The sequence below is a fragment of the Poecilia mexicana genome, unplaced genomic scaffold (genome assembly GCF_051168715.1).
Source record: "Poecilia mexicana isolate PSO_F unplaced genomic scaffold, ASM5116871v1 scaffold_9, whole genome shotgun sequence".
Lineage (NCBI taxonomy): Eukaryota > Metazoa > Chordata > Actinopteri > Cyprinodontiformes > Poeciliidae > Poecilia > Poecilia mexicana.
Window position 1 is genome coordinate 26,694,004 of NW_028263378.1, and position 27,909 is coordinate 26,721,912.

The 27,909-nt window shown below is 41.8% G+C and overlaps 1 protein-coding gene across 6 annotated transcripts in view; it reads left to right on the top strand.

Annotated features, from left to right (window-relative positions):
* The window catches only part of fbrsl1 (fibrosin-like 1), a 353,739-nt gene extending 339,434 nt beyond the window's left edge, over positions 1-14,305 (top strand). For 5 of the 6 annotated variants that reach the window (XM_088009073.1, XM_088009069.1, XM_088009070.1 and 2 more), the window contains 10 exons: positions 2,791-2,841; positions 3,069-3,164; positions 5,883-5,954; positions 6,526-6,555; positions 6,857-6,928; positions 7,583-7,715; positions 8,811-8,888; positions 9,869-9,952; positions 10,841-11,099; positions 11,809-14,305. In XM_088009073.1, the coding sequence (XP_087865199.1) occupies positions 2,791-2,841; positions 3,069-3,164; positions 5,883-5,954; positions 6,526-6,555; positions 6,857-6,928; positions 7,583-7,715; positions 8,811-8,888; positions 9,869-9,952; positions 10,841-11,099; positions 11,809-13,108 (2,175 nt within the window). In that variant the 3' untranslated portion in view covers positions 13,109-14,305. The remainder of the gene's footprint in view (positions 1-2,790; positions 2,842-3,068; positions 3,165-5,882; positions 5,955-6,525; positions 6,556-6,856; positions 6,929-7,582; positions 7,716-8,810; positions 8,889-9,868; positions 9,953-10,840; positions 11,100-11,808) is intronic. The other variant, XM_088009072.1, reaches the window with a different exon arrangement.
* Positions 14,306-27,909: the final 13,604 nt, after the last annotated feature.

The following is a 27,909-nucleotide window of genomic DNA, read 5'->3' on the forward strand; positions in this document are numbered from 1 at the left end:
TTTTTTCACCAGATAACATCCCAAAGCTTTTATGAATTGCACATTTCTCCCTGCTTTCTTTCAACCGTTCTCCCCGGAACGCCGCGTTCTTTCGATGAACAATATTCCAGAGGAACTTTCCGGAGAGCGGCACGCCCACGCCAGCGCCGTGCCGCGCTTTTACAGAACTCCACAGGCTAATTTCATTTAAACCCTCGTCTTCCCTCTAACTTGCACTTAAGATTTTTGCAGATCAAACAGCAGAAATGCCCCGAAGCCGTTTTTTTTTTTCTTTTTTTTCTCTCTCTTTTTCTTTCTCTCAATTGTTTGCATATGGAAGCGTTCGCAAAGAGCAACGAAAGGCCCATTAAACAACTCTTTCTCTCTGTGTGTGTGTGTGTCTGTGTGTGTGTGTGTGTGGAAGCATTCCTGCAGATTACATGGCTTCTATGTGGGGGAAAATTAATTTATGCTATTTTTCCTCTTGTATGTGTTTGTGCATTTATGTCTTTAGTTTTAAATTCAAAGCTTCGCTCTCAGTCAAAATGACTTCATTGCAGATAAAGGCTGATGACATCACCGCCAAACTGTTTTGATAACTTTTCTAATTGCTTCCTTGCCTTGACTGCCATCAATTCAGAGAGAGAGAGGGAGGGAGGGGGTTGGGGCCGGCGGGGTTGCAACACTGGCAGCTCTCAGATTATAACTGTTCATTCATCATTTCCAGCACACAGCCGATCTCCGGCAGCCTTCTCAGATGGGTCCCCTGTTTGTAGCTTTTCGGCATTAGTTTAATAGATGTAATCCATCACTCTGTGACCTTCTGATTAAGAGCCTGCGGTCCCATTAAGGCCTCTTACAAAGATTATTCCCATCCTGTACATTAGAAATCAAAGTGCTGGTGTTTACGCCGCAGACTCGGGAAAACTACAGAGAGAGCGTGCAGCAGGTTTTCCCGAGCCAACACTCTTTTTTTTTTTTTTTTTTTTTTTTTTTTTCCTTATTATTTTGTTATCTGGTCTGCTGCTCATTCCTGACATGGTTTGGAATTATGGTGCAGTTTGCAAGTCGTCCCTTTGATCATGAAAGGAGTGATTTTTTTTTTCTTTTTCTCCCCCCCCCCACCCCTCAGTTTCATTTTATTACACCCGACAGCCCCTTTTTGTCCTTTTTCATGGAGAATTTACATTTTTTTTGTTTCACTTTGCTCTGAAAAATAGTTTTTATTCCCTTAGAGAAACAAGATTCATGATGATGTCGTTGTTTTTCTGTGAAAGGACAGAAGCAGTGTTTCCTCATTATTTTCTCTCTCTCATTTTTTTATTTATTTTTTATTTTGTTGTTGTTTTTTGTGTTCTCTTGATGCCCCGAGTCAATTAAACTATGCAACAGCCTTTGGCTAATGACTGTAATTAATGAAATTATGAAGCTTCTATGTTTGTTTATTGCTTTACGCCCTCAAGCAGCTGGCTTGCCAAATGGTAGCAGCGACCGGCCGCGCCTCCCCCCCACCACCACCACGCCTTTGAACGAGGAATCTCCCGAATTGTTATAAGATGGAAGTATTAAGGTTTAATTTGGCAAAGATGTTTGCCATAAATCCGTGACAGCTACCATAAATTATAAAGGCCAGACTTTGTGTTTTCCTTTTCTTTTCTTTTTTTTTTTTGTCTTTTACAAGGCCATAAAGCGTCCGGCATTCTTTTTCAGTGTCAAACATTAAACAAGCTGCACCCCTCAGAAATGCAGAGCAGCTGTTTAATGAGCTCTGCTTTTTTTTTTTTTTTCCCTCCCCCCCTCTCTGAATCGACCCCCCCAGACTCGGCTTCGGCTGCGTCTGCTCTGCCGCTTCAGGTTCGGATGTGACAGAAGGCAACCAAAAACGAAAACTCCCGGCCCGACCCTGGAATCTGATTCGTAGCCCTTTGATTTAACGATTTTAAATCCTGTACGCCGAGAGGGCTTTACAGCAGCACTCTCTAAAACTACCTGCAAACGGCTTGTATGTTTGCGGAGTGCGCACAAGCTACCGTTTCCTGTAATGAGCAAATTTCAAAATAGAAGACCAGTGTTGGTGCGCGCCAACCAAAATACAAGGTCCGCCATTCATGTGTCTCCCGCTTGGCTTCACATGCGTTCGGGAAATGATTGGAGACATTTTTTCTTTTCCAGCATAAAACCACAGATTTTATTTTATGTTTTTTTTTTTTTTATGCTAAAATCCGGCTGCAATGACTCTAATTGGCTCAAGCCGTGACACAGGAAGGGTTTCTTCACTTCGCGTCCTCCGTGAAACGTTGTCAGTTTCATGCTGATCCAGCCTAAATTGACTCCTAACCATTGCAAATGGCTTCATTTAGTTTCAGTCAAATGAGACTCATGCTGCTCATGTAATCTGCTCATGATGTTGTGCACAGACCTGCCTTTTGACCAAATTTAATTTGAGATGTGCTTTTTCAAACGCCGGGGAAGAAGCCAAAGCTACTCGCTTTCTGTGCTTATCAGTAGTGTATGTTGTCAAAAAAAAGTATTAAAAGTATATATTTTTTTTTCTTTAAATATTACTCTGACTTCAACATAATTTGATCCCCATGACTGTACTTTTAATTGGAAAATCAAGCTTTGCCATGTTGTTTAATGAAATCCGTGGCCAGTGCAAGCCAGCTGCTTTACCTCCTGGACTTTTTTTATCAATATCATTATAAATATGTGTCTGAATTTGACCAGCTGCACATGTTTGTCATGTTTTGCACTGTAGAAATATCCGTGTGAGACTCTCCCTAATTCTGTTCTTCTCTTCTTCTCCCCCAGTTCGACAAATACACCCCCAAACTGGACAATCCGTTCATCAGACATTCAAATGTGAGTTTCCTCTGTCATTCTAATATAAATATGTGTTTTGCATTTGGCAAATCAAATATTTGGCATATTTGAATGTTGCCGTGGGGGCATTGATGGCGGCCGTGGCTTTGCGTGTGCTGAATCGCTCGCGTCCTGTACGAGTCTCTGTATGATTTTGTGTGTTGTTTATTTTATTTTATTTTTATTTCTTCGTTTCCCTCCCTCCATCCCTCCCTCTGTCCTCCCAGTTCTTCCCCTCCTATCCCCCGACCATGCCAGGCATGCCCCCGCTGCTCCCGCACTCAGGACCCTTCAGCTCGCTGCAAGGAGCCTTCCAGCCTAAGGTCAGACCCACATCCCCGCCCTTAACCCAGAGGCTACGAAACAGGCCGGGAATACCTGGAAGCATGCACACAAACTAGCGACTGCACAGTTCCGAGAGGAAATGCATGGGTTTTTACTTTCCAGATGCGCTATGCTAACACAACAGGTCAACTCAAGAACTACTTCCTCTCACGATGCAAAACATGAGCCGTGAGCGTAGATGTAACCCGTTGTGACCCGCAGATGCCCTGGTTTAGTTTTGTTACATTCTTTTCCATAAAATGGAGAGAACTCTGAACTTTCTGTTTACATCTTACAAATACTTGAATAATAATGGATTTTTTTATATACAGTAACTACACAGCATTTATGTGGAAATTTTTCCCTTAGTTACAGCAATTTTATTCTTCTGTTTTTTCAATGTATAAATATATATTATTTTATATTCTATCTTTGTGAGAGTCTGTTTCCTGTTATTGCTTGACATTTTGCTGCTGTTGCACAGAAATTACGGGATATTTCTACTCAATTCTCTAATATTACTATAATTAATAGAACCTAAGCCGATGTCAAAACTGGTTCCTAACCAAAGCTATCACATGTCGAAAGAAACAAAAAAGAAAATTCATGGTTGTATTTTGACATACACTGAGCTAGAGTCATTAATTCTCAATGTAGTCAACAAAACCGGCCAATTCAAGAACCGCTTCCTCTTTTTAATAAGAGTTTTAAACACAACCCAAAGTGATGACCTAAATCTGTTTCATCCGATGAGGTCAGACAAGAAATATGGTTTTGTTGCATTTTTATCCGTTTAATAGAGTAAACTCAGTACTTCCAGTCTTACAAATGCTTGTGTAACGTCACTAACTGAGTCCCGACCAGGTCAAGATAGACAAATTGCTATTCAGTGAAACCAGAGGGGGAATCAGGGAGGGGATGTGAAGGGTTAGGCCGGGCGAGTCTGTCTGACATATACTCAGAGGCTGTGACCTGGAGGAAGACACCAATCAAAGCTGGCCCAAATCCGCTGGCCCTGGTCCCAGCTGGCTCAGGCACTGAGGGACCCTTCTGTCGAAGACCGCTCCAGATGGTCCAAGCAAGGCTCTTACACAAAGCCCCTGCTAAGTATTCTTGGAGATGAGCTTGAGGTTTTTTTTCTTTCTTTCTTTTTGGTTTATATTAGCATCAGCTATATAGTAGCAGTAATTACGGATTAGGGAGCTTTAGTGTTACTGAGGAAGGCCAGGGTTTGATATTTATCCTGGTGACATAAATCTGGAGGATCACACTGTGATTTTTGGAAAGATTTTGCGTTTGGCACACCTCGTTCCAAAGTCATTGAACCTCAAAGTAAATCATGAGGTTTTATTTCCCAAGTGAATTTTTTTTTTTTTTTTTTTTGCAAAAGTAAACATGAATGAAGCATTTAATTGGACTTATTTTCATTTTTTATGTAAATGGTGTGTTAATTACATTGGAAAATGTATTAACTGCTGCCTGAATGGCCTTGTGTGTTAAAAATATGTTTCTCATCTTAAGATAATTTACCTAAAAAAATAGAGGATATAATAAACCAGTAGAAGTAAAAAATGAATAAAAATATTTCCTATTAGGAGCAAAGCCAACACTCTACCTTGTCATAAAATTTCGAAAAGAAAAATGTGAGAAATGTCTAAAGGGAAAGGAGATTATAGAGGAGTCTGCTCCTACACCTGCAGAAAGAGAAAAACAAAGCAAAATCAAGAAACCATGGTAACAAACAACATATGCATATATAATAACAATTACAATGACTCAGTTAAAATAAAAACAAAATAACCAGGAACTGACATTTCAAACCATCTTTACTGTCTTAGATGTCTGGTTAGCCTGATTAGCATTGCTAAAGCAAATATGTGACTTAATGTGCTTTTTCCCAGAGCATGCAGACTTTGACATTAGCTCTCTGGTTTCCAAGGTTCCTTAAACAGGGCAGGTTGAAGGTTTAAATGGTTAAAATAGGTCAACTTTCCTGTTATATGTTCAACCTTCCAGTTGGTTCTGTGTACATCTGCCATTTCACCAATCTGATGAAACATCTCAGAGTTTGGCAAAACATCTGATTCAATTACAAAACAACCAAGTATGAACTGGATCCAAATGACCAGCAAACACTAAATTGTAGCTCTCTGATTTAGTAGCCTGAATAAACAGCCGACATGCCAATACGATAAAATAGTTTTTTTGCTAAATAACTTCTTGGTGCGTTTATTTTCAGATACCTCAACAAAGCTGAAAACGGCTAACTTCAGGTCTTCTTTGTCTTGTAAAATAATCTCTGTAGATTATTTTACAGAGATTAAAATAATCTCTGTGTGACTGTGTGACCATGGGAGCTCGCTCTTATGCACAGTTTCATCAGACAGGGCCGGTCAAACCAAAGAAATCTGCCAAATCTGGTCAAAAGCCTTAAATCTCCCATTGCATTTCCAGTCATGCTTTACAGAAGCTTGAAATTAAAAGCAACAGAAAAACTGGCAACAAGAAAATGATCAACAAGAAACACCCAAGTAGAAATGCACTAATCCACTCAGGGAACAGCTGAGTACACCTGCTGAGTTCAAGAAATCCACATTGAACACGCCTAGATCACAATAATCTTCAAAGAACACATTAGGTTGCTAACGTCTAGTTTTTGTCTACTGTATTTCTGGCTTGTTTTTAATACCGAGCATCTTTTCTGTTGTTTCTGTCAGGCTTCTAATCCCATTGACGTAGCAGCGCGTCCTGGAGCCGTTCCTCACACACTTCTACAGAAGGATCCCCGGGTAAGCATGGCCGCCATCATTCTGCTGTAGTGCTTCTGGTGAACGCCAAACACACACAACAAGCGAAACTATCGGGTGCGTTCCACTTACCTCAGAAGTCGGAGTCAGAAACGTTTGAGGTAATAACGTTCCGGTTGATGTAGTCGGAGAAATCGGGATTTCAACATGGCGGCGCGCAAGTAGAGGTTGTTTGCAGTACCGCTTATGAACATCGTTTTAAGCGAACGCCACTTTTTAATTTGTTCAGTTACATTTGCTATTGGAAACGTTGATTTTATTTTACAAGTGTCTCTTGTAAAATAAGCATGTTTCCACCACAGCTTACTACTGTTGATGTGGCCAGCGGCCATATTGAAACGTAAAGTCGGCCATAAAAGTCCTCACTGGAGGTCGTCAGAGTTACTCCGAATTTTTTACTCCAGTGGGCTTTCCAGTTGATTTTTCTGACTGCAAATGGAACGCACCATAAGTCTTAGCGTCTTTAGAAACTTGTATTTTATGAGTCTAAACATTAAACCTGCTTTGACATGTCTATATTTCTGTTATTAATGATCCTCTGTTGTCCATACAGATGAGTGATCCATTCAGGACATCTGTTAGGGTGAGTTGACACATTTGTTGATTTATCTAAAACCCTTTAGTTCTCTGGCCAGGCCACAAAGTCTCATGTACAATCCCAGTCAAGCTGATGCTGGGCTTTGGAGTATCGGGGTTAAGCATAAGCTCCGTACTGGGTTCAAGCCAGGGATACATATTTCTAAATTGGTTGCCTGGTTAAAATTTCTGACTTCTGCTTTGTCGTCTGGCCAGAAATTCCTAATGCCAGCATTGATTTTTAATTTTTTTTTAGCTCGCTAAATTAAAGCCAGGACGCTGACTGTAGTTTCTCTTCAAATTTTTAGAAACCTGGCAAGTGGTGCGCGGTACATGTCCAGATTGCATGGCAGATCTACCACCACCAGCAGAAAATGAAGGTGCGTGAGACGGACCGTTCTGTCTTCCAGAAGATTTATCGTCATGTCAAACCAGACACATAGCAGTGATTGTTAAATAATCACCTACTATACACAGAGATTACATATGCTAAGAATAAATTACCCACGAACGAGCCGCTGGTTTGAAAAGACTAGGCAGAGCTGGTAACTGATGATCATGAATACTTTGGGTTCATTGTATCTACGCAAAACATGTAAACCAAAGTAAAAATGATCTAAATGTTTATATTTAAAACAGGAAACATCAAATTATTCCTTCTTCTAATGACTATAGTAATATTAATATCACTAACATATACACTATAAAACTACATTTTACCTTTTAATGTTAGAATAATGTAATGTATTCTAACATTATTGCCGATAACAATTTTATCTGGAGTTTTTTTTTATATTTATTAGTTAGATTTTGATTCAAAGGCTTTCTTCGGCCTTTGGATCTTTGTCATCAAGGATTTATTGCTCCTAATCAGCTTGCATGGATGGTTTGACAGAGCTAGCCGGAACTGGAGAAACGCAGCGAAAAACGAATAAACCGCCTGCTGTGTCACTGGAAATGCCTCGCCCGCCGTTATCCGCTGGCCTAGTTTTCCTTTGTCTGACTGTCGTCGTCTCTGCCTCTTTGAATTACAGCAGATGCAGCTCGACCCCCACAAGCTGGACATGAACGGGAAGCTGGACCTGTTCAGTCGACCTCCGGCCCCAGGAGTCTTCCCAGGCTTCCCCTATCCCCACGACCTGGCACGACCCCTGTTCCCCTCCACAGGTCAGCTGATTTCCTAAAACCTAAATGTAAAAAAATCACAAGTGATCTTATTACTGAAGCTTTTCTGCCTTTATGCAAATAAGAATTTCTAATTTCATTTAAAAAAAAAACAAAAAAAAAAACATGCTGATGAAACGGAGTGGGTATTTTTCCTCTCGTGTAGTGTTTGGTTAATTATAGGGCTTTTTCAGCAAATGTTTTGCCAGTAAAGGAAATCAGATTTGTCTATGAATATGCATGACTCTCAGATAGGTAATTGACTGATTTGCCCTGCGTTGGGGCGGGTGGGGGGGCTACAGCAGAAAGGAGAATGCCCTTTGACTGGTAATTATGCTGTGGTTTGTCAGAGGCATTCATATAATTGGCTCTTTCATTAACAATTCATGAGATGTGGTTGATAGTAACAATGTTTTGTAAAAGAAGCCATTTAGTTGTGCATTCAAAACCTGACCTTGCCGTGCCGCTGCAGGTTCAAGCACAAACACGTAACCGCGGCAATAAAAGGGAAATGTGAACGGCAGCCCGCGTTGACTCTGTGTTCAACATGTTTTTGCATTTATTCACATTTTATTACTTCTTAGCGTAGGAATAGATCAAGATTTTTTTTTTCTTTTTAACGGGTTTCTGTGGAATATTTCTGTCGTCAACATCTTACCTGCACTTGAACTCCTTTGGTGTTTTTCATTTAGAGTAAATCTTGGTCTTAAAATAATTCTAATCTGACAAATGACAATTGTTTATGCAAATGTCTTTTTTTTGTTACTTTGTTACCATCTTTATGTTTGCATTATGTGATTACCTACAAAGAATTGTTTAGCTGATAAATGATCAGTGGGAAATAGGAACATGTAAGGATTGTTGCTAGCGCACCACTGCCTTTTTTTCCTTTTTCTGCATAAAAGGTTTAAAGGTTAAAAAAAAACAACATAAAATAACAACATTAGGATTAAACCCCTGTTATGTTTTTGATATTGGATTTAAATCTCCCACAGCAACTAACCTACATTTATACTAAACAAGACTTGTTTTGAAGGGAGTTTCTTAGAGATTAAATTCCCATATTACTGAATAATGTGAGTGCGTCTGTGTTGATAGGCTCTGCACACCCAGCACCCTCCCCGTACGGCCCCGCCCCCCACCCCAGTGGCTTCCTGCCTCCAAGCCATTTGGCAGGTAAGTGTAAGTAACCGCACATTCACAATCGTTTGACCATATATCTCCTCTTTCTCTCCATGCATTCCCTGCTCATTCTCCCCGTTTTTTGACTCGGGTTTGAACATGGGGTAAAAAAAAAAAAAAGCCACCAGGGCGTCATTCAAATCGCAGATAGATAAAGTTTGGATCTCAGCTTTGGTTTTAATGATCCTATTGACCACGAGCTGTTGTATATTTTTTAAGGAGACACGCAGCTCATGGATGTATCTGGTATAACTCCGTCTGGGCTCATAAACACTAACATGGCCTCCAGACAGAGACTATGTTACACTATTTTCTGTGCAGCATAAATTTTGTCTTTTACAGAAACAGACTGGATTTTACATTTATTGTACTTCATTTATTTCTTTTTTTTTATTACAGAGAGCTTATTTGGACCTAGAGTTACCAATTGATGTCATTCAATAAACTGAAGATCAAATAATTTTTTATCTGAAGAAAATAAATAAAATGAAATGAAACATTCTAATAATTTCAGCTTTTTTTCGGGGGGGGATTATTCATTTAAAATCGACTGATGAATGTTATTCATACATGTTTTTTGCCCCCTGTAAGTGGTCAAGCTGCTACACTGAAGTCAATCATTCACCAGATATTCAGTTTAATTAGCTCTCAGTTTCCCCGTCCAGCACCGGACCACCGTCAACATTGCTCCAAGAAATTCAAACTAATTTCCACATCAGGGAGATTTGTTTCTCTTGCCCTATCAAGCTCCAGTCAGTGCCAGTAAATCCTGCGTCCTGGCTGCCATACGACTTACCAGGCAGGGAGTTAGGATGGCAGCGCTAACAAAATAATAAAAAAAAAAAAAAACACAGAAGGAGAAAGGAAAAAAAAAACTCGCTTGTAAGAGAAAAGCTGAGTAAAACGGGTTGGTGTCGGGGTGAGTACTGCTAACCGGCTCCCCCTCTTGCTAATCCCTGTTTGGCATTTTGCAGATCCTTTCAGTCGCTCCAGTTCCTTTGGCGGCCTCGGCAACCTTTCAACCAGTGCCTTCGGAGGATTAGGCAACCCCTCGCTTGGTAAGCGCTGCCCGGCTCTCTCCTCCTCCACCGGCTTCCCCTCTTCTCAGTCGGGGCCCCCTGTGGCCAGAAGCACAGCACAGAACAGAGCAGAGCAGGAAAGCGTTAGGCAACAGGGAGAGCGAGGAGGGGAAGGCAAAAAGACACTTAGCTCTAGTTTCTGTGTCAAACCAAAAACCCCTGGCCCTGGGAGACCCGACAAAGCAGTACAACACACAGCAAAGCAAAGCAAAGCTCCTCCCTGCCTCCACTTCATCCATCAGTGATGTTTCCAACAGCCTGGCTTTAATCTGACTTCGCTGCTGCCAGCAGGCGCTCTTAGGTTTGCTGTTTGGTGACAATTCATCTATTAATTATTTGACAAGCCCCCTTTTTGCATCTCCATGGAGGGGCTTTCTCTTTTCTCCCTCTGCATCCTTCCCTCTATGTTTTCCTCTCGTTTTCATTATCCCCCCTGTTTCTGTGTGCCAAATCAGTCACCCTGTTGTGAAAATGGGATGTGATTGGACTAGACATGCTGTGGAATGCTAAGGTCTCCCTTGGCTTTTCACAGCTTTCTTCTCCAGAGGGCGAGTGAGTCTCCTCTGTTCATCCGGTGCAGAAAATGGAGAGGAGGGAAAGGGGGGGTGTTGGGGTTGGGGGAGAAGCCCTTCAGTCCCAAAGCAAAGCCTGTGTTGTGGGGAGCCATTAACCTCTAACTCTTCCAAGCAGCTTCGGGGAGAGAACCTCCAGAGACAAAGACAAAAGCAGCTTTTGTTGTCGAGTCTTTCTCGTCTTATGTGTCCTCAAGAAGGTTTTGTGCCCAATTAACTTAGAGAGTCCAATGTCTGTCTGCTTTCTTTCTTTCTTCCTTTCTTTCTTTCTTTCTTCCTTTTTTTCCACCATCAGGGTCCAATAGTGTGTTTGGTTCCAAGGAGGGGCCAGGAGGACTGCCCACTTTTGGCAGCCCCCACCACGACACCTGGAACAGGCTGCGACGCACACCGCCATCTTTCCCCACCCCGCCGCAGTGGCCCAAAACCGGAGAGGCTGAGCGAAGCAGTTCCGCCAACAGCCACGACCGAGAGCGAGACAGAGAGCGAGAGCGAGAACGGGACAGAGAGAAAAGAGACTCGTCCATCGGGAAAGAGGAGAAGGATAAGGACAGGTGGGTAGAGGACGGATGGCTTTTGTTTTCAGACACTTGGGACTTTGTATAAATTAATACTAGATATTGGTCAAACTCTCTAAAGTACTACAAGATTTGGGTTACCAGATCAATCCCCGCTTCGTCCATCTTCATCTTTTTGTCCTTGCGCTGGACACTTCTCTTGCCTGCTGGTGGTGGTCAGAGGACCTGATGGTGCCGGTCTATGCAGCTGTGGCTACTGCCCTGTAGCTTCCCACCATCAGAGTGTGAATGTGTGATTGACTGAATGTAGTGTGAAGTTCCTCGGGGATATCTGGACTTGATAAAGCGCAAAATGATGGAACAGCAACTGGATCTTGAAAAATGTGAAACTCCAACTATTAATCTGACGTAGTGTCCATGTAAAGTGATTTGTAGTTGCCTCCTATATGTAAATAAGCTACATCACAAAGCAAACTAAAAGCAGATGTGCGAAAAAAGTTGACTAAAAGAAATTGGGAGAGTTTCTCTAAGCAAGGGTTTAGCAGATTGTAGAGGTGACTGAAATTCAGAAGCAGAAGGTAATTAAGATGAGGATAAAGTTAGAGAAAGCCGACAAATTTGTTTTTTTGTTTGTTTTTTGTTTTTTGGAAGACTATGTTGGAACCAAAATAGTATCATTTGATTGAAAAGAATCTGCTTAATATAATGTGCTGATTCAACAAGTTGTTCCGTTGTACCGTTACAGGGACTCCGTGGATCGCAACCGCCACTCTAACCGCTCTTCTCCTGCCTCGGCACCAGTCAGCTACCAGATCAGCAGTCTGATTCGCTCAAACAGTCAGAACTCTAGCGATTCAGGTCGGCATCACAGTGGCAGTGTAGACCGCGTCCGGGAGGCGGAGAAAGAGCTGCTAGAGCGCCAGAGGGAGTCATCTCTAGCCGACATAAAGGTAAAGGAGAGCCGCTCGCCGGGGAAGGAGATGCTGGAGAGGCGGACCTCAGAGGACTCCATCAAACCCACGCAGCGTACGCCTTCGCCCTACTCCAAGGCCATGATCAATGAGCAAAGCATGAAGCTAGCCGGTGGGCTCCCGTCTGCGATCAAGGACATAGAGAGAAAGGAGCCTCCATCTGCAGAGCTCCTCCACAAAGTGAAAAATGACATGAAGATTAAGGAGGAGAGAAAGGAGGAGCAAGAGGTCATGGTGGTGAGTTCAGAGCCAGCACCCCAACCTGCAGTACAGATCCTCCCTGTACCTGTCAGCCAACCAGGAAACCCTCACCACCACCACCCACCGTTGTCACAGCAGCCTCCTCTTCCCTCGCCCCGTGGTAGTGACATCCCGACACCGGGCCTACACGGTGTCCCCATGTCACACTCTCTTCCTCTATCCATGAGTGCCATGCCTCAGATGGGCAGCCTCAATGTACTGGACAGAGCCCGTATGGCTCCCTTCATGGGGGTGAGCCCGCTGGCAGGACGGGAGCGCGTGCCACACACCGCCTTCCCCTGGGACCCGCTTCGAGAGGCCTACCGCAGCCTGGACCTGCAGCGGCGCATGGACTTCCAGCTCAGGGCCGAACAAGGACACCGCTTCCCCAGCGTGTACGAGCAAGAGCGCGCCTACCGCGAACGGGAGGCTCACGACTACTCTCACCACGAGCACCTCCTGGAGGTGCGCAGGGAGCACGAGAGGATGCGACAACAGGCGGAGGAACGAGAGCGCCTCCACCTGAGGGAGGAGCTTGACAGGGCCCGCCTCCATCAGCTACACCAGTCGCCGATGGAGGGCCATCTACCCCACATGCCCCCCTTTATGCCACACTTAGGAGGCATGCCATACCCAAGACTTAGCCCCTCTACAGGACACAATGGTCCTCTGAACAGAACGCCCCCTACCGCCGCGCTAAGCGCGCCCCCGCCTCTTGTGCCAGCTGGCAGTGCCCGGCCAGCCTCACCCAGGAGGACTACCCCCCTTACCACCACCCAGGATCCGAGGGACTATTCCCCGTCTCGCAACCCCAAAGAAGTAGAGGCTCGGTAGTTTCTGGAAACTCGGCAAGCTTCGCTTCTGTTTTGTGGAATACCATGATCAAAGATGCACTGCTCCTTAACCAGAGAGGAGCGAACCTCCCCAAGGGAAAGGGTATGATTGTACAAAGTAAAGGTGTGTAAGGCTAATAAAGCACATGCCATGGCTATTTTTAGTGGACTGGATGTTCAATAATGTCGGTAAAGATGACACAAACGTGTGGATGTTTATTTCCGACTTAAATATTTGATAATTATTAATATATTAATCCAATACCTTATTTCTGCTTTGTGCCGAAAGGAAAGGTCCTAAATAAGTTTGTACATTTCCTATCTTTGTTCCATGTATAGATATGATTTCTATGAATTTTATGTACTTTGTGCATTAGTCTTGCCTTTTACAATATTTATCCCAGTCTATTGTGAGACATATCCTTTATGATAATGTAAAGACTTGATTTTGGATTCAACCATCAGTAATTTAACCTCATGGTACCTGGATATCCTCAATGATGACAATGTACATTGCTACATTATCAATTTATTTTGTTTATTTGGTTTGCCTTTGAGATATGCAGATAAATATATAAATATATATATAAATATATATAATTATATATAATGTTTGTTCAGTCTCTGTAAAGAAAACTGATGTAAATAACCTGTTAATATTCTTTGCTGCAAGATTGCGTTGTAAATTTATTAGTCTTTTTAACCATTTCTAGAAAAACGAAATTAAACGAAACAACGTGGAATCACCTGCCTGTTGAAAATCATGGTGTCAAACAGCCGGCCAACGGATGAAAGTCACAAAGGGAGGGTGTTGTACGGAAGCCTAGATGGATCGTCTGCAATCTATGCAAAGCAGCACACAACACCCTAACAAAACGAAATCTACTGGAACAAACTGACAATACTGGAGAAGCTGAGAGAAACTTGGATTTAGCACATGTTTATATGTACCAATGAAAATCATCTGGATTATTCAAAGACTTCCAAGTCAGAAACTGGACCAGCTCCAAACAGAAAACGGACACTGTTGGGTGGACATCAGAAGGACTTTATCTGTCAACCTTGTGGTGTTGTGCAGTTGTTTTTCTTAGACTCTTGTATACAAAAACAGTAGAGTTTTAGGCGTGGAAAAAAAAAAGAAAAATGAACATTCATGGTTTAAAATGTACGGAATAAAGTTTGGACCTAATGTCAAACACTTCCGGTCTACCTTTCGTCCCGCTGTAAAAACGAGTAGCGAATCCGTCTGCCGGTTAAAGCTGCCGAGTGGTATTTCACGATGAGATTGATGGCTTCGCCGATAACTCTTCTGCCTCCGTTTTCTCACAATTCAGTGTTTTCTCATTTTATATCAAGCTATTACTATGAAATCATAAAGTCAGCTGAGCTGGGCCAGCCAAGTATATCCCCGGCCATCAGATCATTTGACCATAATCTGTCATACATGGGCTGCAGAGCTCTTCGTGGTGGAATCAATGGGATTGGGCTAAGGCAATACAGGGAGGACTAATAGAACATTGATTTTGTATGAAAGCGGGTTTTGAGTGTTTGTGTTGCAGGTAACCGGTATTGACTGGCAGCCCAGCGGCATATTGACCTGCGGTCTGGACTCATTACGGGGAGCAACGCCTGGGAGGAAGGCTATCGGATGGCGGGGAAGAAGCTCCCCCCTTCCTCGTGCGTGCCACTCATCTGCTTTTCTAATGAGGCCGGAAGGCTCTCCAGAGTGGGCCGCGGAGGGAGTCCTGAGGTGCCCCCGTCCTGTTATCGACAGGGCAGCGGCTGCGCTCGCCGCCTGTCTGGAGACGGCCAATTCATCCTGATAATGCTTCGACTACTCATCTCGCCGCCCGGCGCTCTGCTCCTCACGATCTTGTGCCATGGTAGCAGCCCCTTAATGACAGCGTGGATCAAACCGTGGCCAGGTCATTAGGGGATGTTATTGAAAATCAATTGCGCTCCTGTGTCTCGCACACTCCAACAGGGTTTTTTTTTTTTTTTTTCAAAATGGCTTCTTGAAAAGACTGTTTGCCAGAATGTGGCCGGTGTATTGGGAAGGCTTAAATCACTATCACTTTCAATTTAGACTCCTGGTAATTGAACCACATATTCCTCATGTGGGTAGCATCTGTCAGAGGCTGGCCTCGCATTAGCACTGAGTGTTCTTCGACCCAGGATGACAAAAAACAACAAGGACTGTGTCTCGCAAAAATATTCGCATGCTTTGTTACATTACGGCCACAGCATCCAGCTGTACAGACTCATTCATTGAGTTAGGATGTTATAGAAATATCTATTTATTTCAGTAACTCCATCACCAAGCGGAACACATTGTAAAGATTAATCAGACTAATACTGATGTTTTAACACCTTTATTTCTCTTAATCATGATGATTTTCTGCTAGCAATCATTAAAAAAAACAAAATATAAGATTAAAGTATAACACCAGACCAATAAAAAAAAACAAAAAAAAAACACTGATACATTTTTATGTGCCACTTTTCTAAGAACTCTGACACTTTATGGGAATCAAACAAAACTACAAAGAGAGCGCAAAAAACAAAACACTTTAATACATAGCAGTGGGCATAAAAACACACAGTAAGCATAAAACAGGACATTATTTGTACTTTAGAAGCTGTTCTGAGAAGGTGCATTTTGAGATGTTTTTTTTTTAAAAAACTGAAATGTTTGCTTAATTAAAATACCTGCTTAACAGTTGTTTTCAAAAGGTACTTTTAATCTGACAAACACAACTCAACGGGACGCATATTCTAATTTATTGAATATGACCGTAAAGTGTAAGAAAACTGATATATTGTTTATAATTTATTTTTTTCATGCTTCTTATAATTTAGAACAGGCAAGCTGGTATCAAAAAATACAAATGCATGCCACACTTTTCAGATCTCTATTTGCACACAAAAATAAAAAGGAAAACCATAAGTCATTTTGTTTCAACTTCACAGAGGCATTTTTCCACCTCTGGTTATGAAATCCCCTGAAATTTACGATTGTTGCAGAATTTGAACAAGTTCAAAGTGGATACTTTTGTGAGGCCCTGATTCATATCCCTCTTACTTGTCACGGTGTGGTGATGTATATATTTTTTTTTTCTGGAACAAAGTGTTTACCAGGTGAGCTTCGGTGTACAGAAACACACTCGATCAGCCTGTCTTGTGTTTCAGCCGTTTTTACCGCTGCGGCCCTCCAGAGATGAAAAGCTCCATCAATTTCACTCATCGTCTGGCAAGGTCAATTTATTTCAGCACACAGTCTATCATCAGATGGGAAACGATTGACACCTCGCCTAACACATCCAACCTAAGGTGGATTATCAAAGCGTCTGCAGTTGTCACTTTCTTTTTAGAGTCATTACTCATGTGTGGGAGCGATTTTTTTTAAGATGATTATTTTTGTCTCTTTCCAGGACTGTACATAATTTTTCTTTTTTTTATTTCCTCATTTGTCATTGACGTTGATTGTCGCTATAACAGGATTTCTTGTTACAGCGCCTTTGCGAGATAGAGAGAACGCTCTTTTTGGACATTTTTTTGTTTTTCCTCATAATCCCAATTAATAGGATACAGCGGCATTTGAGGTAAGACGTTGTCTTATTGTTCCAGTAATCCTTTTTTTTTTTTTTTTTTCCATTTATCTGAGAGAAACCTCGATGCTGAGGGTTTGGGATTGAATTTTCATGGTATCAAATGGCTCCAAAAAAAAAAAAGCGCTTGGCTGGCACAGAGCTGCACCCCAGATTCAACGAGCAGTAGAACAGGCCAGAGGGACTTCTTACGGAGCACAATGGCAGCTAATAACACAGTGCCAAGCTAATAGGATGGGCAAGAAATGAATGGTTCGGTCCAAGCTTCTTTTCTCTGTCCTCCCCCGACTGATAAAACATGTATGAAAGCCTTTCTGAGCCACCGTATAGTGGCTCCCTTGACTTCTTTCCCCCCAGCGAGACTTAATGCATTAGTTCTCATTTGAAAGCTGTTTTGAAATGGAAATTGCTAATGAGGCGGGAGGCCCGGCCATGATCCGCATTTGGATTGCCGGGCTCCTTTTTGCTGAGGCCTGGTGATTTGGGAGGTGGCGGCGGCTCTTCTTGGTGTTCAAGCCTGTCTGTCTATGGGGGACAGCAAACCCTGACGAGTCGACAGTCATTCTGCGCCACTAAACTACATCTGAACGGAGTGAATTTGGTGAGAGAGCATTGAGTCGAGGAGGGCTTTGGCGGTGGCTCGCTGTCAGTTCTTTCTTTGTGAGAGTGCGTGTTGTTTTAACCACCTAGAAGGGTAGCAGCGCACATCCTTCATCTTTTTTTAGCCCCCGGTGTCAACTGAGCCGCAGCTGACAGAAGCCAGGCCACTCATTGGTTAAGGAGCTGACTTGGACACGACGAAATGGTGTGAATTCTTTACCCTGGTGACAAAGTGCTGTCTAATGTCTTTGCACCTCTGGACCTATGACAAATATTCCAGCTGCCTCACAGCGCCGCCTCCAAAGCTATGCAGGGAGAAGAGAGCTGGTAGAGGAGGAGGACAGATTTGCTGTACGGCCAGCCGCCGGTCCCAATACTCGCACTACACCCCTCTATGAAGTGTGTACTCAGTGGAAGTCCACATAAGGGTTAGAGAGCACTGGTTACAGGAGTGTGAAAACTGGAGAATTGGACCAGTACGGGTTACGTCATCGACTTGCGCCTCTGCGTCGTAACTGCGAGATCCAAAATGGCGGGAACGAGTATTAAGGGCCATACTAATAAAAAACAACAGAATAAAATTAAAAGAATAAAGTAATAAAATTACGAGAACAAAGTCGTAGAATTATGAAAATAAAGTCATAATATTGCGAGAATAAACTTGTATGAGAAAAAAAGTATTCAATTACAAGAATAAAGTTGTAGTATATAGAGAATGAAGTCGTAATATTACGAGAATAAAGTCAGAATATTACCAAAATAAAGTCCTAAACTATTACTTTATTTGTGTACAAGTTTAATCTAATTTTAAACGTCCTACATATGTATTTCTGCGTTCCAGTCATTTTGTGAGATATATTTGGTTGTTAAAATGTGTTTTGTTGTTGAACACAAAGCTAAAATCAATATCATTGATATTCGTACAGTAGCGTGAAACAAAAAGTATTTCAACACTTCAACGCTTTTTTTTTTCAACATTGCCATATTTTCACCTTTTCATTCAAAACGTCACATGCAGCAATGAATTGTGGGTGATACACTTCACCGAAGTCCACCTGGATGCGGGCTTTAATCGAATGTGGGATCAAGGGCGCAAGACCGCACCGGAGAATCGGGACACACGATACACTCTAACCCTTCGGCGGGAGCAAGAGTTGCTCAGAGGAACCTCAGAAAGCAAACGAGGCCGGCGGAAGCAGAAAAGGCAGATAGAAAAAGAGGAGGTCCAGTTGAAAAATAGATTTTCCACTTTGATTCAATTTTCAGGATTTTTCCAGCCTTTCCTAGAGCCTCGCAATCTCTCACACTGGCAGTATTATGTACACAAGCTGTAAAAAATAAAAAAATAAAAAAAGAAGAACATTTATGCAGCTGGGTGCATCTGGCAGTGATACGCTTTTCATTCAAGGACTCTCAGGATGGCAGCGTGCCTACCCCCGCCACCCTCCCCGTTCTATGTATGGACACCAGACAAAAGCAGACTTAAGGAATGGGTATGTTGGGTAAAATGAGACTCCCAACGCTTTGGTCTTGTTTTAAAATTAGAGAGATTCTGAGGGAAATGTAAGCCATATGCATCTTGTCCAATTTGGCACAGCCAACACGCATGATTAACCGAAGAGACGTTAATCAAAAGTGGCTCAGCATTTGAAGGGGCGGTGAGAGGCGCTGCCAGCTGGTGACAACATGGCTTGTGTGCGCAGGCCAAGAGTGAAGTTTATTTGAATATGCATCTCGCCGTGACCGTTTTCTTTTCTTTTTTTTTTTTTTTTTTCCTCCACCATGACTCGCTCAGCAGAGCATTCCTGGCTCTTCGCTGAAATCGCCTCAGAGCCGTTGGCACCTGGGAAAGACAGAAGTTTTCCCAAACCACAAAATTAGAAATTCAGTTGTAGCCGATGCCTTCTGGTGGCACAAGCTTTTGCTCAGTTTGACACTGGCACACCTAGTTTCTGGCGTCCGTAAGGGAACATTGCCCATGCAATTGGAAATTATGGAATTCATACAAAAACAAAATAAAAAAAATAGCAGCACATTCAAAAATAAAACACACTTTCTCTCCATAATAAGCTGTCTGGTGCCCCTGCTGAAAATATGCTGTGGTGTTTGTAAAATATAAATAGAGCGTAATAATTAGAAGTTAGAGATTTTATAGCACAGGAAGCTTTGCTTGCTACTAATATTTAGCAGTTGTCAGGAATGTGATTCAAAACAGCCCAGAGAATTGAAAAAAACAATGTACTGCATTCATAGTTTTAGGAGTATAACTTCATCTTACAGACTTCAATGTAAAAAATAAAAAACATATTAAAGTCACACATTAGCCAATACTACTTTGCACAGTCTGTCTAAACACATCACTTTTAGTTCTTCTTTCTGCAGACTTTCAAATTCAGATGGAGTCTGACAGGCCAGATAATTGATCAAAATGATGGTGTGTGAAGCAGCTGCCCATTTTTTTGTTTGAAGTGTGACTAACTAACCACATCGTGGACATTGTGTGTTCAGTGGTGATGTGGAGCAGATGAAAAGTCTGGACAGCCTCAGGAGAAGTGCCTTGGACACTTTCCGCTGCTAGAGAGAATAACTCTCCTCAGTTTGGACATTAAGTGGTTGTAGCCATGTTCATTTTTAATATGCAGTAAAAGCAGAAAACTTCCCTAAAGTAATAATCTTCCATTGTTTTATGAAAATAAAATGTGCTCTCATTGTCTTTAAAGTGTTTTTCAAGTGGTACCAGAGCTTTGTGTGTCCCATGTTATGTTATGTTATGTTGTGTTGTGTTATGTTATAATACGATATAATATAAGAACAGTTACAGCATAGGGTGCATGAGAGTCATTTTATTCACAGACTTTACATTTTTTGTGTTTTTGGTGTGTTATGTTAGCAACTAGCATGGTGAGCATTAAAAAACAACTCTCTCTTTCTATATATTGTAGAAAATGTAGATTACCTTGCCTTGCTTTTATATTTTCCAAGTAGCTGTCAACTTCCAAATTCAACATGTTTCCCTAGTCAGTCTGCTTATCTGCAGAAAGTCTTGCTCTCTCTCACCTTCTCGCAGCCTTGAAAAACCACAGATATGTCTCAAACCACAATAGAAAATAAAGTTTCCATTTTAATGGTCTCCTATATTTCTGAAAATACTGAAATATATTCCTTAAATAATAGCGCCCAGACTTAAGACCATTGTTATCAGTGCAAACTTCCGGTTTATACCTATTGTCCTATCCTGAACCATAAAAATGAGGAAACTGTCTTACTGTTGAGTTTCCAACAGACCAGTAACCAGAGCTGAAAGTTGGCCAATTCCAGACAAAAGCTGATTTCCCCCTGTATCTGTACTTTTATTACATGTAGCTGTATATAGTGGGGACTCGATACTTTTGTATTTATGTGATCAAAAAGCTTCCTTAAAAGAATAACAAGAAAGCTATGATAAGGTTTGTATGATATTCTTCATTACATCCGCTCCAACAGGCCTTCTCACCATCCCAGCCCTCACCTCCCATGCTTCTTTGGAAATTTGTCTGGCAGCAAACACACTTTGAAAAGCCTCTTATCTCCCAGATAACACAGATTATCTTATCTTGCTGTGTTCGTTAATGTCACAGCTTGTTCAAGAGGCTTGTTCTTCCACTTGCAGTGGGGCTTGTAGAGCGGATTGTTTTCAGATTAGTCAGCGGTAGGCCTCTGGAGGTCCTGGACCCCCGTACGACATGCCTGTCTTCTCCCACAGGTACAGCTGTCTCGCATTCCCGTTTGCGGTCTCGTATGGCGTAAACTCTTACCCGAGTCGCTCAATCGGAACTGTGCAACGTCACCTTTCATCAGATAAAGCTCTGTGCCAAAAAGTGTACCATTCAGAGCTAACCGTGCTGCTGAATACTTTGCAGATGACTTGGTGTTGCTCAACTACAGATTACCACAAAGTCCTTATCTAACATACACATACTTGAACCTATCAGTGTAGGGGAAAAAAATCCCAGGTTCCCATACTTGATGGATCTTGTCCAATGTGTGTGTGTGTGTCTGGGTCCGTGTGTTCATGAAAAAGAATGGAGGCGAAGCTCCATTGGCTGAAACCATCTGGCTATCTCATGCAGCCCCTTGGCTACACAGTGGCTCACTCGGCGATTGATTGGGGTGTTGAAGGCCAGCTATTTAACACATCAGAACAACAAGCGCCGCTATCATGCTGGCTCTTTCTCCTGTCTCGTTTCTGTGCCATTCAAGAATGTCTCTTATCTCCCCCCGCCCCCTCCCTCTGCTTGTTGGTTTTAGCCAGACAAGCATATGCCCACATTCCCAATCACAATAAACTGTTGTACCTCCAGTGCAACCCTGCATGCAGATGTGCTGAAGCTTTTACCCTTGTGCTGCTTCGTGAGAAGCAAACCTACAAGTAAAGGAATAACAAAAAGCTTGTTTCGACGTTGCAGGGGGAATCTTCTTTCCAATGTACAATCTCCGGACGGTTTACACCGAAAGAGTGACAGATGAAAAATAAAGCTCTGCAGTTCCATATCATTAAATCCCAGTCTCTCACCTGATTACGCTCTTATTGTCTCCCCCCGTTTTTCTCTCGTTATTGTTACTTCTGGGTGAAACGTGGCTGATAATACGCGCTCGCTCGACGGATGCGCAACCCGCTCGTTGCCATTTCTGATTCTTTGTTGTCGACGAATGGTTTTTAAATGAAACGTGCGACTGCGCTGTAATTACAATTCCGGGGGTATTATGAAATCAAATATCACAATGAGCGTAATTTTATTTGCTTGTAATCTCGCTCACCCAGGCTAATAGGCCTCTTTTCAAAGAGCACACTTGTGTGTGGGTGTGGGGCCGGGGCTTTGAGAAGTGGACTGTCTTTTCACAGAATTGCTGGTTTCTGGTCTCCTTTGCGTCGGCTCTTTTGTCTCTGATATACAAGCACGGAGCTTGACAGTCTGGGGGACAAGGGAGAGTCATCCAGCCTGTGATCTCCACACTTCTCTGACAAAAAGGCGCCTGTGGCAGGGCTGCTGGAGGTACGGCTTCCCTGCCCCCGCTGGAATCCAGATCAGACTGCTGCAGAGCTGCTGGTGATGAAGTCAGGGCACAGGACCAACCTGCTGCCAATAACCACCTTTGATCCATGCACGTGCTGATCCTTTACTAAGAACCGGAAATGTGTACCACCTGTTTTTCTGCGTAGATTTGTCACTCTTTAACTTTTCATCCCAAGCACCTCATGAGAAGACTGCGAGTTTTCCAAGTACTACCGTTACAACTCGCAATAAAATTCACTTGCACAAGTTTACGGTGCTTGGTATCAAGTTTTCGTATCCTAAAAAAATTATTTAAGACAAAGGTGAGCTGAGTAGGATTTGAAATAGTGACTTTGTAATTGATGACATAACAATTTTAACCATTAGGTAACGTTCTGGGTTCAATTTCCTTAGAAACATACTTCTGCCTGAACATCATGAAATCACTTAAAATAGAAACCGTCTGGCTTTCCTGATCTAAAGACATTCAATCACAAAGGAGAAACAAAGTCATTTACATCTGTCAATATGGAAAAGATTACAAAGTAATCAGTTTCAAAAGAGCCATACTGACGTTTAAAGCTGCAGTATGTAACTTTTATTTAAAAAAAAATGTTTATTACATATTTGTTGAAAATCTCTTGACAGTTTGTTATGAGACAGGTAATCTGCGAAAAAATCAAACTCCTCCATCTCCTTCCTGAGCCTCTATTGCCGTCTGAAGAAGTGCAGTACTCCTAGACAAAAACAACCAATCAGTGTCAGGATGATGGTCTTAGCGCCGTCAGTCATCCTCATGTACTCGCTGCCCAAAGTGCTAAAGGCGGTGAAACAATTTACAGTTCCAGGAAAACCGTTTATCCGCAGTCACAGGTGGCTATGCTAATTAGCCTGAGCATTCACAATAGGCTATGCTAGCTGCAGCGTAGCAGATCACCCCCTTGGTTGTTCCCAGTTAGCACTGGGAGAAGGCAGAGGAGCTCTATTTTTCACAGATTAACTGTCTCATACCATGCTGTCAAAACCTAGTGACAGCTTCAACAAATATGTAAAAAAAATATATATTTTCAAAAAAGTTGCATACTGCAGCTTTACAAAACGGTGGAGATGGTGTGATGGTCTGAGGTGTTTTGCTTCTTCAACGCCTGGTTGACTTGCTGCAACTGATGGAACCAAGTTCTTTATTCCACCGGAAGGAAAATGTTTTAGCAATATTTATTTAATTTTCTTAAGCTGAAGGACTGTTGGGTTTTGCAGCAGGACAATCCTCAGAAGCACACCAGTATTTCCCTCCATGAATTATTCAAAACAACAACAAAAAGTTTTGGAGTCAGAGTTGCAAAACTAATTTTTAAAAAAGAGCATTTTTTTTCTTCCAAAGAAAGCACCCAGAACTTCCTAGAGTCTCAAAACCTTGTTGGATAATGTTGTGTGCAACCTAAGAGAAAGTTTAAGCCAAAATTAAAAAAAAAATAAATGCTGGTCACAGAAATGACACCACAAGGACATCACACCCGCAGATAAACATGGTGGTGGCAGCATCATTCTGTTTGATTACTTCTTTTCAAGAGTAGTTTTCACCTTAACTCTCCATCTGTCAAAAAACAAAACAAAAATTATCATTCTGCAATGCCCTAACCGAAGTCCAGAACGAAATTCAACATAAAATATTTCCAATCACCTGAAGACGCTTGTTTACTAAAGATGTTCTCGAAATCTGATCATTTCAAGACGAGTGGGCAAATATTGGCAAGTCATGATAAGGCATTGCTGTTAGATTCCTATTAAAGAACGCTAAAATGCTGAAATAAATGTATAAGTGTTTCATCAAAGCATGAGCTTCAATGTGTATACTTTTGCATTTCTCTGTTGTTGTACGTTTTAACCCCTCTACAGATTTGTTTGTTTTCTGGTTGGGTTATATAGGATGTAAGTCTGATTCAAAGTGGAAAAACCTTGGAACCAGTTCTGTGATGTATATATATATATATTTATTTTTTCAAAAACCCTGAAATACAGTGAGAGCCACTCAGTAATCTGAGTCCATGATTACAATATGGCAGAAAAAATTTGAATCCTGTCTGGTCGTTATTGTTTTTCATCACAAGTCAGCTGTTAATTAACTGGTTTTAACTTTGATGTTTTTCTGAATAAACCTTATGTACCACTTGTGGTACATGTACCACAGTTTGAGAACCCTGGACCTAGATGAAAAGAAAAAAGCAATTTCAAACAAAAACAGCCGAGTCAAAAACACTTCATGTTTCATATTTTCCAACAACCTGACGTGACCGCTGCTGTTTTGTCTGCATTCACATTTTTTGGCTCATGGGGTAATCTGGGGGATGCAATCGCCAGCCAGTCAATCTTCATTACATTCCACTCAGCCGCTCCACCAAGCCCACAATTGTTTGACATTGATTTAGCAGATCCTCTGCGTCCATGTAATTCCTCATGCGGTGTTTGGTAAAGATCTTTCCTCTTTTTGTGTGTGTGTGTGCATGTGTGTGTTTGTGTGAATATTTTCCGCCCAAACTCCGATGTTATCAGATTACATCCTTAAAATTTAAATCCTTCCCCTCCCCCTTTAGCATAAATGTACCCATGTCAGCTGCAGGCTGAGCAGGAAATAGCTCATATTGATTGTGGACGTTCCCATCCCACACTGAGCAATCTCAGCCGTGAGTGCTGCTCACTCAGTGCAGTCCAACATGGTTGCCTCTGATTTCAGCTCACAGTTTGAAGAGCGGGGGGGGGGGGGGCTGAAAGGGATGGTGTGTGTATGTGTGTGTGATTGTGGTTCATAGGAAGAACAAGCGCTACCCCTGGTGGCCCAGCCGGCCCGGTGCAACCGCGGATGAATGGCACCTCCAGCTGCTTCTGGGCCCCCTTCAGATAAGTTAACCTTGTGATAACATGCTAATGCCTGATTAATGTTGCAGTAATTAGACACAGCTTTTCACACTCAGTTAAGAGGACATCCTCCAGCAATTAGTTGGAGCCGCCGAGAGATAATTTCGGTGAACACAGCGGAATCACGCTCCTCGCGCGCTCTCTCGCCTCCGTTCCCACTTGGCAACATTAAGTTTTTTTTTTATTATTATTTTAATTATTATTATTTTCTCATTATTTCATTTAATCACTCGTTTGATGTTTTATACAGCTGCCACGAGTAATCTTTGATCCAATTAGGAAACGCCTGATTGACGCGGCGGCTGAGGGCGTGGCTTTCAACGAGCGGCGCTCACTTTAGCCTCTCGTGATCTTATCGGAGGATCTGTGGAGGTTTAGCGGAATAACATCGAGGCTAATAATTGTGCTTAAAGGATAAACTGCGCGGGTGCATCTTTGTGTGTGTGTGTGTGTGTGTGTGTGTGTGTGCGCGCGCGCGCGCGTGTGAAAGAAGCAGGCTCGCGCAGACATCTTACAATGAGGAATGAAGCCATTAGTGAATGGAGGCCCCTGTGCTCAGAAGCCCTCACACTGAACATTAATAATGCACTGCCAGGGACTAGATGGGGCTTTGCTGACATTAGGCCTGCATTAAAGACTCATTTGCTATTTCTATTAGAGACACACTATATAACAAAAGACCTGCCCTCTTATAATTTGACTGAAAAAAATTTGCTATGTTTTTTGTTTTTCCTACTCAGGATAAATTGTAAGTAAGTTCCAACAGATTCATTTTATTTTTCTACATGGACATTGGTTATACACGTTTAATGACTAGGTCTAAAGAATGATTGACTGTGAGATTAAACCACATTATAGAGATAGTAAAGAAGCTTTCAGTGTTTATATGGGGTGAGTGTTCAACAAAATGAGAAATTGTGCTATAAATGGGTATGTGTAACCATTACGCTGCCTCCACCACAATTACCAGAGAGGATTGTTCCCTGATAGGTCCCAGTAGGTCATACTGTCAAAGTGAAACTTGAATACTTTATGGTTAGAGTTTGGTAGATTATAGCAACATGTTTTTTTTATGAAAAGTTTAGTGTGAGTTTCTTGGCCCCCAAAGGCCTTTGAAGATTAATTTTCTACACTAGTTCTGTGTAGTGATGCAAAAGCAGGACTTTACAGTCACAGGGATTTTAACTTTACTTATTCAACTTTAATGATTTAGTTGAATGTTTCCAATAGAAATAACCCTCAATGTCCTCCAGTGGGGTAATTCACCACTATAAAAGTGAAACCTGTAGACAAAAATAAAACAGAAAAACAGAAGTAGAAATAATAGGTTATGCTGTAAGGGCAAATTTACAGCACAAGAAAATAGCGTGCAGATATTAAAAATAATAAACTCCAGTTAATAGCGACTGAGTAGGATAATTAAGAAAAGGTACAAAATGCATATTTGTGGATAAAAACAACAGATGATAAAAATTGTTATTTGTGCAGAGAACAAATGTCAGTTTGCTTATTTGCATGTTCAGCCAAAGGACAGTCCATCCTCCAAAGTTAAATGTCACTGAGCAGCTAACATGAACCAGAAAAACCTTTATTCTGTTCCCGAAAAGAAGAAAGATTCTTCAGCATGATGTTGAAATCTAGTCTGCCTGGACAGTTTGTACCGTTTTCCATTAATGTGCTTCACTTTTCATATGGATTTCAAACACTGTAATCACGTGAAGTGCTCACACTCCAAAAACTGCCAAGAGATATTGTCGGACTGTATTATTCACATTATTACTCCCTAAAATGAGCAAATAAATTGTACATTTGCTGACAACTTAATCACTCCTGTCTCTTTGTTTGTGAGTTTGAAGCCTGAAATATTAAATATTAGGATACAGGATCCTGGAATATCATCCACTTAGGTCAAGTTTGCTCTTGATTTATGTTCGGTTATAATCTGTTTTATTAAGTATGGATTAATGGCTTGCAGTAAATCTTGACTGGCATTCTGGGCTTGGTGTATTTACCCACTGAAACAGCATAAGAGGGAGGATGATGATAAAAACTTCATAAGCACAAATGGCAGATCATATATCACAGTAATTAAAGTTTCTCTTTGACAAAGTAGAAATGAAACCCTGAAACGATAAAATAGCTCTGCTGTTTTATCCCACATTTCACAACACTGGTTAAAATCAACTGTGTTCCTGGATTTGTCTTTAAGTGAAATACTTTAATAGACTAAAATTAAAGCTAACATGGGCTTTCTAACAACCAACAGATGAGTGGGAAGCATTGTTTTTCTTCATGACCAGAGAAATGCAGTTCCTAAGTGTTTTTTTTTTCTTTCTTTCTTTGTTCCTTTCTTTCTACAGCATCCAAGATTTATGTAGGGAGTGTGAAATATCTCATTTATTTTGGCAAGAATGAACAGTGACTTATCTCCCAGACACTAGAAGATAATGAGGGTCGAACTGATGCAGATAGACAAATGATTACGTGTGAAAATGCAGCAGAAGAGCCTCGGTCTGCAGACAGTATCATCATTTGCTTGGCTTTGACAACTTTACAAGACCTACAGGGCCTTGCACAAGTATTCAAACCCCTTTAACCACAGTTCAATTTTTTTTATTAATAGTTTTTGTGATAAGCTAAGTAGAAGA